We start from the raw sequence: 14,256 nt of genomic DNA on the forward strand, positions 1-14,256 counted from the left end.
ATGTTTCATCCACCCACAATATCCAGAAGCTCAGCATTGAACATGTGCTTATTGCAAACTGCCACCCACTCATGTTCTGCTCCATGTCATATTCTGTTCATCAACACATAGCTTTCTCATGAAACTTAATGAAAGGAAACAGCTTCTTCCTCCTTCATACTCTCACGTCACTCAGATTTCCTTTTCCACCCCACCACCTGGCCACTGGTCATTGTGCTCTGCTGTCTAAATGAGCAACCAATATTTGTTGGAAATTATTTGTGCTTTTTGTGTGTGTGTGTGTGTTTTTAATTAATGGAGCCAGTTTGCAGTTACTGTCTTGAGACAGACCCGGTGTGGAATAAATAGCATTTGGCTTCCTCCTTGTCCTGGTCAATAGGGTATGCAGGATGCTGCCTGCCTTGGTTCTTTGTTTATAAATATTGTGTCAAATGTATTCTTACAAAATGATGGTCACAAAGATAACTGTTCACCTTTATACTTCCTGTCATTCTAAAAATGGAATTGACTAGCCTTTTCTTTTCTGTGTTAAAATAGCACAGGAGGTAGCTTACCTGAGTAATATCCTGGTACATTTGCTCATTCAGTGCCAATCTATTAAATGTAGCAGGGAGCTATTTAATTATTAAGATGCCCAAGCACATAACTGTGACTAATGATGTCTTAAGGAAGTGCAAATATGTGCCAGGGAGTTCACTTGTAATTTTACTAATTGGTTTTTAACATGGAGAGCCAGGGAGCACTAGGCCCAGGTGATTTATTGCTCAGAGGTGCTGAAAAAGTCATTCTACAGTCTCAGCTGCGCCCGCTCCCATGCACCTCGTTTATCTACAAGCCCTGTGTGCTAATAGATCAGCAATTCAGCCAGCTTTAACACCCAGCCTCAGGCACTAAGACCTGACCCTCAGTCAGAAGGATGAGTAAAATCCACAGAGCATGATACACAGGAAGTGAAATGGAGGTACTCTTCCAGCTCAGAGATGGCTCAGGCACCCTGCTCCCCTTCGCAGCAAGAGGTGCATTCCTGTCCGTGATGAAGCTGCCCAGATGTCTCTCCTGCAACGGAGAAGGGCAAGTTCTTCCTCCTCCCTTTTCTCCCCTGAGAGCATTAAAAACAAGATACTACGCAGCCGCAGTTATTTAGAGGTCACTACACCAGTAGGGAAAGAGAGAAAAAAGAAGAAAAAAAGATAGGAACAGACAGAGAGGCAATTGTTTACCCCCAGTTTTGTCCCTCATGTCTGATGCACTCATGCCAAGCGAAGGCTCAGAGTCGAAGAGCCAGCAGGTTTTGGACACAGGAGTTTTAGGCTATCGCTTCCATTTCCAACAACAAAGCTGTTTCTTTTCATGTTTGGCCTTCCCTCTGTGCTGTATGTGTTTTGTTGAGAATTCTGTGTGGTGTCTGAAAATAAACCATCAGATCAAAACAGAAAAGAGAAATAAAAAGTTGAGGTCATTCATAGTTTACTAGTATAGTCAATGGGTTAAGTGCAGAGCTTTGAGTGATACATTCACATCAATAGTCTCTCTGTATCATTGGGAAGCTTGTTCTTTGCCGGTTTTGACCTGAGCTCAGAGAACATCTGTTTACCACTGCAGTCCTTTGATGATTAGTGTACAGGTCAAACTTGTTGTTGTGTTTAGAAAATCTGAGATCTAAGATTATGCTTCAAACATTTTATTCTAAAACATAATTTTAACCATGGAGACCATGAAGTGCAACATTAAATACAATTAAGTTATGCATTTTTTCCACAGTCATTCACTTAATATTTGGTGCTTTGGCGTTCTCTGCTTTGTGTGGTTGAATAACTGTGGAAGATTTCTGATTTCACCTATGATGTTCATAATCTGGGAAGATTTCACCTCCACCGTTGTCTAGTTGTCACAGCTGTTACTGCAGGCTTTTTCGTTGTCTGCCATTGAGCAAATGTGGCTGGAGGGTGGACTCCCTGATATTATAATTAGTTTATTCACGTTACTATTAATAGTCATCTCCAGGGGAATCATAATCTCATTTCCTACATTTATTCTCCTGCTTTTGATCAGGTTTTCTCATCTGTTCTGTTCTTTAAGCTTTTTTAGGTATAATGCTCACTGAATTGGTATAAATTGCCCTTACTGCCCTTTTTAAATTTGAACTTGTATGAAAGGCCTTTGCATGAAAAGAAAAAATTATATATTCAGTCACACGTTTATGTCTCATACTCTACAAACAAGTGTTGAAGAAACATTAAAAAATGTTGAGTGATTTAATATAAAAACAGTGGTCTGAAAATTACTGCAAAATATTTTATCATCTAATATATGAAAGAGCAGAAGGAATATTTTGCAGATTGCTTAGCTAAGTCTGTTTTGAGTTAAGATTGAGTTAACAAGTTTGATTTAATTAGAATGTTTCTCAGAAATATAGCAAAACAGGTTTTTGGAGTTTTTTTTAACAGAATTTACATTATGTTTAAATATAACTAAATTACAAAGGCTCAGCATGCCAAAATAATGATAAAATATATCATATTTAAATATTTGTAAATGTAACTGAATAGTTTTTGTAGTACTGTAACTGATTGTGTCTTAACGGTTCCCATTGAATTATTCACGTATTGGACAGTTTTAACCTCATAAATGTGCTTCTGATACTCACACATCCAGTGGAAACAAGCACACTGAGAAATAGTTAGAAATGGAGATACATTAAAATAAACTTTCCTGCATGTATTGGATTTCACCAGGGAATGTTTGCCATAACATGGATGGAGGCGAAACGTTTGGCGTCTCTGCAGGTATTTCCTTACAGAAATATGAGCCCTCTGTGTTTGCTCTCTTCAACATGCGCTTTTATGCGCTTGTCATTTGGACCTTTATTTTTCAAGTAAATTATTATATTGATTACTGGAAAACTAGAGAAATGTATTGTCTAGTGGTGGGGAAATTATCTCTGCTTCAGTGGACAGGAATAGGTAAGGAACCACAATGGTAATGGTATGATACAACCCTAAAGTTGATAATTTTCCAATAACAGCACGATCTGAAGTTTTTATTCCTTTTATACCACAATAATTTAACACCAATTACAATTTTTATCACACATTTTAACAGCTATAACCAGTCATTCATTCACCAGTCACTTTGATATTCTCTTTCTTGACATTAATAAGACAAAAAAAATGGAGCTTGTCATATTACCCTGAAACCGTAAACACTATACAATGTCACTTCCTATACAAATGATAAAATATTAGAACGAGCACATTAATATAATCCTTGCTGTTGACACTGCTGTCAGAGCTGTGTTGTGCTCAACACCTTCTGACAAATCAGATTTGAGTGCTATGGTATAAGATTAATAACAAAAACACATTTTCCAAAACATTAAGAGGTTTCACATTCATTATCTTTGCCTTCCAGGCCGGTCAACCAGCTCCAGACCAGCACAGACATCACCTCATTCAGCACTGTGGGCCACTGGCTGGAGAGTGCAAGGACTCTACCTTGTAAAGAGGCCTTCAGCGGAGTCAGCTACAGCTCTTGTGACACACTACCCAAGACCTCTGCAGAGTAAGATTGCCTTCCCCTCACAGCACTCCCTCACATACACACAGTCAGAAAAAGCTGTACTCCAACTCATAACTACTGTAGTTCTTGGCTTCGAGTGGGAAGAATCGTGCCTAGTGTACATGTATAATACATGAAGTGATTTGTGATGAGGAGTGCAGTAAACACATAGAAAAATTGATTGTCTAGTGGTGGGAAAATTATCTCTGCTACAGTGGACAGGAATAGGTAAGGAACCACAATGGTAATGGTATGATACAACCCTAAAGTTGTATCATTTAAAGTTGTAACATCTGAGAATTATCTCATCTTGTGACATAAGAACTGGTCATAGCAACAGTCAGTCTGACAGTGCACATATGAGAATCTGTATGAGAGAGTACATTATATTGTTATATTAAATATATCAGCAATATACAGACCTTGTTCAGAAATGTTTGATTACTTAGGCATCTCCTCTCAACTACAACAGCTATGTTTTTTGCAGTGACAAACAAGCAGACGTGCAGAATTTTTGTCACATAGAGGCAAACTAGAAATAAGTCAAACAGGCAACACGAGTGTGGTCCCTTTTTATGTGTGGACTGGATGCTGTTACCACCCAAAACACTCAACACAATAAAGGGCTTATTTACAAAGCTCCTCCAAATAAAATATCAATCCCAGCTTTGGTTCACATCTTTGCATATTCGCTTCTGCTTCTGGGAAAAAGCTGTGTAGTAGCTGGCAAGAAATCTTCTCGTAGCCCAAATAACATCTGTACAGATACTTTCCCCCCTCAACTGATAAGGTATTTGACAGTGTAAATAACGTGACATTCATAATCAACATGATCAAAGCCTTGGTCCTGGAGCAGTGGTTTTCTTGTTCTGTGCTGTACTCCTCTGGAGGAAACAGCTAACCAGTGAGAGATTGGCCCCAGAGAATGCTTTACGTGTATATTTGGTTTAGAGGTCTGGGGAAATAATTATATGCAAATAGATTTTCTCTCCCACAGCCATGACCCAGAATGGGTAGTTGCAGATGTTTTCTCATGACTTATACAGGGAGTTGACTGTACCATATTTGTCTGACAAAAGGAGACAATAGAAGTTGAGCTTTAAATTACTATTATGGTGAAATACCCATTAAATGGCTTTTGTATGGTATTTCGTTCAATACTATGTAACAAAACTTCCTTTTTAGTAGCTACTCTGCTTAGAATTTGGGTTGTCAAGTATACACTGTTTATCCTGAAATGAGGATGTGATTGTGATATTTGGGTTTTCTGGCATGCTGTCTACTCAACAAAAAGCCAAAAGTTTATTTCTTCCATTTCAGCTACATATGTCTGTAAAAGTGGATATACATTCTTACCATGCCACTTGAATATTGTTTGATTGGTTGATTTCTGGGGATTCACAGGCCTCCTATACATGATCATCTGATTGTTGTTTGATCAAATTGGCTGTGCTGGGGGAATTATCTCATCTTGTGAAGTAAGAACTGCTCATAGCAACAGTCAGTCTGAAAGTGCACATATGAAAATCTGTATGAGAGAGTACATTATATTGTTATGTTGAATATATCAGCAATATTCAGTATGTCTGTTATATATACAAAGTAAACAACATATTTGTACATATGCAGGTCATCTCTAAAAGTCTGTTTTACAGAAATAACTTAAATGTAGCATTAAAATATAGAACTTCAAATACACAAAACCTGAGGGTTAGTGTATGAATCATTGTAGATTATATGTGTACACTGGTTATTAATCTTATTTTATCAGCTATATCTTTCTCTTACAAATGACTTTGTAGCATTAAATTGTTTTTAAAATGTATTTATGTTAGAAACCCTTTTTATTTTACAAATATTCTGTATATCCAGTTATTAGTTTAGCATTTATAACTTTTCTGTTTCTTATCGTTATCCTATCTAATAGATGTAGTTGTAGCTTAAAATTAATAATAATTGAAAGTACAAATTCAGCACCAGCTCTGTGTCCCACCTAGGCCACCCCAGTCAAATTTAGACATAATGTTTTTAAAAGGTTTTCACACTTAAAGAATGCTTACAGAAGTGTGTTTTCACCTTCCGCTTTCTTTATGTGAGCATTGTTGTTGATTTAGAAGACTTCTGTGATAAAGTGTCTGTTACTGACAGTCATTTTTGCTTCTTTCCAAATACATGAATGTCGAAATAATAATACTAAATACCTAAAACCTATAAAATGAAAAAGATGTTCTCTTAAATTGCCACCTTGTCAGCTTAAATGCACTGGTGTTCCATTTACTTCCATACTAACCATCCTCAGGAGACTGGCTGCTGAATTACTAAATTAAGCCTCAATCACCAAAGGAAATGGTTCATTGTTCTGACAATATGCCATTTCTGTACAAAAGGAAACACATTTATATTTTAAAAAAAATAATAATAAAAAATCAAACCATTCTTATTACAGTACAGTCCATTTACCAGAAATGTAAAATGTTACAAATACCAAGTAATTATTATTTCTCTATTTAGTCATAACTGTTACTCAGTCTCAGGTATCTCTGTGTTGGCACACTTACACTTAAGACTGGATAATGATTGTCTACACATTAACTTCACTAGTCTCTGGTACAATTATCTTATTGACAAGTGCATTTTGATACTTGATATTCAACTCAAATTAAGGAAATAACCATAGTTGTTCTGGCCCCTGTACTACAGCAAATTGGATTTGAAATAAAACAATGACAATGAGGTAAAAATCCAGAATGTTTACTCTGTCATGTAATCTGTATTTAACTATCAGCCATTTTTTTCTGCAGTGGTGCTTTTATAATATGGGTCATTGTTTTTCATTTTTATGTACTCACAATGTAGCTTATGATCATAATTAACATTGCAGATAGCATGTGCATTTCTATGTAGCGCTATATAGTTTTTCAGTGTTCTGGATTATAAATTACCCATGGAGTATTAAAATTTTTCATAGCTGCTGCATATTGATGCTCAGTCAGGAATCAAATGTATCACAGATAGTAAATATAGCAGTCACTTTAAAGGTTTGCTTTGTCCATAGAATCTGCCTGGCTGAGGTCAGGCCTGCAGCCACTTGTCCTGAGTGGGAACCATCCATGGGAATTACGACTCTTTAGGCCTTACAGTGTGGACGGTGGGTTTGGATCATGATTTTCTGTGTGCTGGCTACCTCCTAAATCTTCTACTTACAAGACCGTACAAGATGCTGACTGCACATGCTAAAAGACACAGCTAATTAACAGTGTGACTTGTAACCCAGATGAGCTTGTACTAATATGCTTTGATAAAGATCAACATAACACCGCTTTGAGATGTGAGAGTATTTTTGCAGAAAAAAGGAAACTTTCTCAGAATACTGCACTAACTTGTGAATGTCACAATGTTTTCAACAAGTGTTTCAGGATGTTAAAGATAACATTAACAAAGAAAACAGTCTAACTTCAACTGATGTGCATGGGATGAGTAACGTACAGTATAACATGCTTGGTGGATCTGCAGGCTTTGTTCTCTTACTCATTGCATGGAAATAAAAAGGTGCTATTCCTCGTCCTAAAGACCAAATCAGAGCAAAGGAAGCTTGTTTCTGTTCAATCAAGTTAAACCTTTTATGAAAGAATCCTGGAATCAGATTTTTTACTGTCTTTCACAGGACTCTTCCTCAGCCAAGTACTGTATGTCATTCAGTGAATATTGCACCACTCATGCTCTTTCTTTCCCTCTCTTTCATCTCCCAGGGACTTCAAGAAGGTTGGTGTAACATTTGTTGGACCTCAGAAGAAGATTGTGAGCAGTATCAAAGCACTTGAAACACACTCAAAAAACAGCCCAGTTCCTGTCTAAAAAGTGGATGAAAAAAAAGTTAATGATAGTTAAAAGGATGGACAAAAGAGGGAGAAATTCAGGAGACTGATGCTGCTTTAGGTTTTAAAAGACAGAAATTATGAATATGAGAAAAGGCATAAACAACAATGTTAGCATATCAGGGCACAGTAAAGCAACACTCCTGGAGAATGACTGTTGTTCTAGCATCCAATCATGTTGCTCAGGCAGAAAGGGTGCCTCGTGGCCTGTTAATGGATTGCCTTATGTAATAAAGAAGAATAAAAAGCAGGTGGGGCTTCTCTGCTAAAACTAAGCTCTGGGGCAGGACTCTAGGGTCCCATAAGCTCTCCACAGATCAGCAGAGCACTGTATGAAGAGCAAGATGGAGCTATCAGGAACTTGGACGTGTCTCCTCTGTGCAGATACAACTAACAGCTCTTAACACATGACAGGAGGGTAATAAAATGCAAAAACTTTGTAATGCAGCCACCCTTTTGGAGAGAATGAACTCAAGCCTAAGACCTGTTCCATTCACATGCCTCACTGGTTTTCTGTCATGTTGGATGGGGAGTGTCTTAGCTAGTTGAAGAGTACAACCACCTGCCAATACATAAGAGATGCCTTTAATTTCAATATTTCTCTAGAGAACCAGAGAGCTGGGGAATGGACTCCAGTAAACTACAGTGCAATTGGCCATCAAAGCAGAAATATCCAATAAAGGCAAATTACTGTTTCAGAAATTTCCTATTTCATTCTGTGGATGTGACACATTGAACAGCATATATGATTAATTATTACATAACTAGAAAATTGAGATTAACAGTAAGAGACTATTTATGTACTCCTTTATTGTGCTCTTTATGCCACTTAAAACAGGTGCTTTCTTTTGGTGTTGAGAAAACCTGTAACTGAACAATTACATTAACCAAAAGTGAATATGTGAATTTGTGAACTACTTGAAAAAAAAATCAATGCAATTGTAAAGTTGATTCTTAGATGTATATCCCTAATTTGGCTTTCTTCTGATCAGCATTCAGAGATCAGTTAGAGTAATGTTTTGGAATGTGGTCAAAAGTGTTAGGAACATCTGCATCCGTCCAGTAAGATCAGAGAGAGAGAAGGTCAGAGAACATAGTGTAGTAGGGCATTGGAAGTGTTAGATATGACAGGAATGGAGGACCTTGGTGAAGAGCAAAGCGTATCATTTCCTGCTGTGAAATTTCATAAACCTTCAAAGGGCACTAATATATTTGAAGGAAAGTACTTTAGGGACAATGTCAAGTGATATGTCTCTATTGCAAAAGCTCAGGATGCATGGCCCTCATTCAATTTTAGGAAGCAAAAGAGAGAAAAGAAGTAAATAACATGCAACCCTTTACTTCAGGCTGTGCTATTTGATCATCAATTAGTTTTTGGCAAAAAACAGAAATAGAAATAATCCGATAGGGAAAAAATGCATAATGCTTAAAAAGGTTTCATTTATGCCTTGACATGGTTTATTCAGACCATGAATTATCTAAATAAACAATGACTTTCTCTAAAATGATGGAAACATTTAGCTCTTCTTTTTCTACCCTTCAGTCTGCCTGTAAATGTTGCTGCTCCCTCAGCTCTCAGCATGTACATACTGTATGTAAACATACCCTGTAATAACAGCAATGGTGAATGCACCCAGCCATCCTTTTGTACAAATGTTTGTATGTATAAAAGAATGAAAGAAAATCTGTTCAAACTTTAAAAAAAAAAAAAAAAAAAAAGTAAAATTTCATTTGTATTATATTTTATGCTCTTTTGTATCATATTTGGGGTTTTTTTTTTTACTTTACAAAAAAAAATCAACAGTAATGACCTATTTATTTGATAACAAACAGTATACCGTGCTAATTTGAGTGTTTTTTTGTTTTGTAGCATACAGTAAGTTATGACATGTTTATGTGATGACATTATCAGTGTTGTGCATTTTACTTTATGAGACATGACTTCTAGAAAGCAATACTATTTCTTCCACCCTGTGCTCCTCTAATCTTCCTTTAGAGTGGTTTATATGTGTGTGTGAGGATGCAAGTGGGTGTGCGAATGTAGATGGCCTTGTCTACTAATGTAAAATGATTTGTAGTGGAAACATTTATATTTTTATAATAAACTGTGTAAAAATATTTTCTAAAGAATGAATGCAGAGAGGATTGCGTCATAGTGATTTTACTTGACCGGTCTCCTATGCCAATGATAAAAATGGCAATGCATTGGGGAAATCATCTTTATAAACCCTTTAGTGACCATCTTCTGCTTCTCCATCAAATGTGTCATATAAGTAGCAGCTATGTAGCCTTGTGAGACCTCAGTACAAGGTAGACCTAACTTTATGCTGTGTTTCATGTTCTTATGTAAGTACTGTAGGTTTTCATTTTGAAGGCAACAGGAGTTGTGTTGCAATGATACAACCCAAGCGGAAAGTTCCTGCAATTTCTAGCATCTGTTATATCTACAGATTCAGTAATGATACAGCAGGAAGCCAGTTATTCTGTGGAAAAAGTCATATGTTTAGCTAGAAACTCACAAGAATGAATACATTTGATATTTGTTTTCTACATTGCTAGTGATATGAGGATGCATTTAGTCAGTTATAAAACTGAACTACTCATTCATAAGATGTGATTTGTGCTATGAGATTGGTTAGAAAATCTCGCCCACAGCTGGAAATTATAAAAAAGATACTCCCTTCTACTTGTGAATGATGCTCAAATCTATAAACAAGCATCCTATTGTGTTGATGTTTCATATAATTATGCATCATCCATGTGGTTCCCATTTACTAAATCTCTTGTGTCCTCAGTACATAACAGACAGCCAATATAGGTTATGTTACAACCCATTTTCAATAAACAACTCCATATTCTTTCATAAATACTTAGACCCTGGGTTTATTGTGTGATTTAGTTTTTAATGCAACTGATTTTTTTTAAGTTTTCCAGAGCCATCAAACCCAATTGCCTGAGATATGAGTGATGGGAAATCTGCTCTACCCAGAAAGCATGAGACAGAACAGATGTGAAGGGCCAGATGTGCTGGAAGTTCACAGTCCCAGGAAAAGGAGAGCTCAGGGTGAGATCAGGATGAGAAGCAATGAACAAAGTGTGTAGGATGCTGCTCTGTTAGTTCTGCATGTGATGTAATGCCCACCATTGCTCCTTCAAGGCTCCTGTGTGATAAGAGACATGACATGAGATGTAAAGCATTAAGACAGGTGCAAGTGTGCTTAACAAGATTGCAGGAGTGTAGTGTAGGATAATGTTTATTCTCTGTGAGCCATAGTTTCTTTGTTAAGCCTTTTGTGGAATAGCATGAATGATGAAAAATGTTAGGACTTCTTTTTATAGTGTAGATGATGTTGGGGGCTATGAATCACTCAAGATGGTTTGTCTTTGATAGCATACAAAATCATACAAATAAATCATACAAAGCAACTGCTAAACTGCTTAAGATCAGATAAATATGATCACTGCATTTTTTTAAAAGACACCCAGAGACACTTCAGTCTTCCAGCCCTTAAAAAGTCTCCAGCTGTTTGCAGCTGCAGCATGAAGTAGAACAACACCTTGCAAACACATAAACAGCCTTGACACTAGCAGCTTCAACTAAGGGCATGATATCCGCCAAAGTCACTTCCTGAAAAAGGGGTCATGGGTCAGCAATAAAGCTGGAGATGACATGTGTTAATAATTCCAGCTCTGCATTTGTCCCTAAAGATGGAAGAGTCTTCATTTAAAACCTCATTGCTATAACCTTTGTGCCTTTTTTAATCAAGTGCCTTCTCAAGGTTAATGAACTAAATATAAATGGAGCATTTAATCTGTCCACTAATGACTCTGACTGAATGCCACAAGGCTGAAGCAACTTTGTCACAGCGTGTGTGTGTGTGTGTGTGTGTGTGTGTGTGTGTGTGTGTGTGTGTGTGTGTGTGTGTGTGTGTGTGTGTGTGTGCGTGCTATGTTGATGACTGAACCGGATGGAAAGGTTGGAGTCTCTGTAGTACATTTTTCAGGGACTAGCTCGTCAATCTCTGTTTAACCAAGGGAAAAGTCAATAGCATTTCAAGTAGGAAACAGGTCATGGGATTAAACACATTCCTCTGTTCCTGTTTGTATAACAAATGACTTGTCAGATGCAAGAGGGAACTTCATCACCATAAATGCCTGACTATGATGTTCCTCCTTCCATGGATCAAGGAAGATAAAATCTTTTGTCCGTATTTCTCATTTATACAAATTTCAAACACTTAACATTGCATCTTTGGTTTAAGAATATATATATATATATATATATATATATATATATATATATATATATATATATATATATATATATATATGAATATGTGTGTGTGTGTGTCTGTGTGTGTTAGTGTTTATAATTTTTTTTAAATAGCATGTTCAAATGAGAAGCATTTCAAGCTCTTACTTCTACACACAGGAAAGACTGTTGCCAGCTAATGTAGTCGTTATGTTTTATCATCTGAAGTGGGACAAGTGAAAACCACTCAAGTACACTGACTAGTTTCCAAACATTTGCTATGGATGAAGAATAGTCACTTCCATTTCCAGACTTGAAATCAGACAACATGCTGTGGCTCTGAGAATGTAGGGTCCATTACATCATGACCATTGGCTATGCTCTCCTTATGATCAAAGCCTAAGCTGAGTCACTATAATACATCATTGCATGTGTACTTAATGTGGCAAGTATTCAGTTAACATCTTGTTGTGTTTGTCTTAATTGTGGGTCTGTTTAAATCATAAAGCTATCCAGCATAGGCCAGAACAGATGGGGCTAAGGCGCCTGTGTTTAGTGCCTTTTCTCTCTGATAAAAGCTGCTTATGATATGGTGTCATGGATTCCACACTCACAGATTGAGTATGTATTTTTATGCATGCATTTGATAATATTTCATTAATGGTAGACCTTAGCACTATAGAATAAAGCCTGAGTGTCGAACATGGTACCCCATGCTGTATATGCACACTCTGATCTCATATTGGATATTTCATATAGCACTGTCACAGATCAAAAGCAGTTAAATGGACCATTTTGATGATTTACAGACTTCTAACTGCTATCATCCTTGTCTGTGACTTTTATAGTATGGGCCCCTGCTGTGTACTCATTACAGACTACTGTCGCTATTATGATCTTCCCCTAGCCGTAAATGAGATGCCTTGAAGTGCAGTTAATCTTGTCATTGCTTTTTATATCAAACATGCAGTTAATATAGGTTAGCACCTATTGTTGCTCAAACTCCTTAACGATTTATGCCCAGTCCTTCCTTTATAGTTTTGAGAAGACACCTGCACACTTGGGGTTTTTTTTTCTGTTTACTAAATGGAGGAAATTCATTTAAAGGTCATATTACAGTGAAGTGTAAACAGTGTCAGAGTGGATCAGGCTGGTTGGTACATAGGAGGTAACATCTGGACACTAGGGGGATGGGGTGAATGTGGCTCCCAATGGGCTGCACTGCATGCCAGACAAAGAAGCCACAGAGCTGCTTGGAAGCAGCATGCTGGGAGGGGAACCCACAAGAGCTCAGGATTTACCCAGGCTGAGAGGAAGCTGGAAGAATCTGCCATAACTCACTTATAAAACAACATGGGTCTATGGCTGCTTTGACCTCAGGCCCACAGGCACAATGCTTCTAGCAGCCTTTGCTCCAGTCCTGCATTTAGAGAGGGGCTGCTTTTATGTTTACTTTGAGAGCTTGATGGCTTCCAAATCCACAAATCTTAAAAATGTAGGAATGCATTTGTTTCTTGTTCTAATTTAGTTCCTCTCATTAGCTGGGCTTGACCCTCCCTCTGTGTGCAGAATGTTTCCATACAGTTCAGACATGACTAATCCTTTCCTCCGATCCATCACAAAACTTAGCACAACCTCAAAAATACTAATTCCACGGGTATTATACTTCTCTATCCCCATTTCTGGACTGATTTCAAATGAGGCATTTCATATTTTTTTGAAAATGCATTATATTTTAGATTCAAGAACTTATTTTAAAATAATGAAGAGCTCATTAATGATTGTATGCATCCATGGTTTAATTCATCCACCCCCAAATTAATATTGATAATATGTTCTTAGCTTATTGTTGTTTTTTTTATATAAATAAATAAATAAAGAAGAAAGACAGAAAAATAGGATGGTAAAAACAAAATTATTTAATTTCGTCCAACAATAGGCCTAATCTGTGACCCACAAATCCCTTCTGTTTCAGCTTTATAGAAAAGAAGGAAATACTCAAAACAATAAGTAAATGCTCTGTAATAAAATAAGCAGCTCTGTATGAAATTAATGGAAAAGACGGGTTACTTATTCATGTGTGCACCCAGGGATGCAACAAATTTTATAGTGATAACGCACCAATTCACAAATCATAAATCACTTTTCATGCTATTGTTCATTAAATGGAACATGTTTCCACAATTAGGAGTTGTCACAACAGGGCCTCCTCATTCAGGGTGCAGCGCTGCACAAAGGCCTCCTATTGGGAAGAGTGGGTGTTTTTTCCCTGTTCTTGCTTTGTTGTTCTGCTGCACCAAGGTAAAACTATTTATTCCCCTCTTAATTCTGCCTGACATTTACAATTACTGGCTCTTTCCATTCTGGCTGTGACTCGTTTACAAGTGCTGTTGATTGTCAAACAGTGTTAGAAGTGCTCAGATCACAGGGTGCTTTGTAAGGACTGTGTTCATGGCCTTTTACAAGCATGTTGTGGCATTAAACAGGATGCAGCTCATTTCTAAATAGGAAATGATAAATACGCACAGTTTTCTTCTAATGTCATGGGCAGAGACACTGCGTGCCAAATTA

At 37.1% G+C, this 14,256-nt stretch overlaps 1 protein-coding gene across 3 annotated transcripts in view; it reads left to right on the top strand.

Annotated features, from left to right (window-relative positions):
* epha3 (eph receptor A3) overlaps positions 1-11,028 on the top strand; it is an 85,243-nt gene extending 74,215 nt beyond the window's left edge. Inside the window, exons 16-18 of one of the 3 annotated variants that reach the window (XM_017470447.3) lie at positions 3,412-3,561; positions 6,614-6,706; positions 7,308-9,573. In XM_017470447.3, the coding sequence (XP_017325936.1) occupies positions 3,412-3,561; positions 6,614-6,689 (226 nt within the window). In that variant the 3' untranslated portion in view covers positions 6,690-6,706; positions 7,308-9,573. Of the gene's footprint in view, positions 1-3,411; positions 3,562-6,613; positions 6,707-7,307; positions 9,574-10,359 lie in introns of those variants that run through there. The other 2 variants (XM_017470448.3, XM_017470446.3) reach the window with 2 other exon arrangements.
* The last annotated feature ends 3,228 nt before the right edge of the window (positions 11,029-14,256 follow it).

Source organism: Ictalurus punctatus, chromosome 6 (assembly GCF_001660625.3).
Source record: "Ictalurus punctatus breed USDA103 chromosome 6, Coco_2.0, whole genome shotgun sequence".
Classification (NCBI taxonomy): domain Eukaryota; kingdom Metazoa; phylum Chordata; class Actinopteri; order Siluriformes; family Ictaluridae; genus Ictalurus; species Ictalurus punctatus.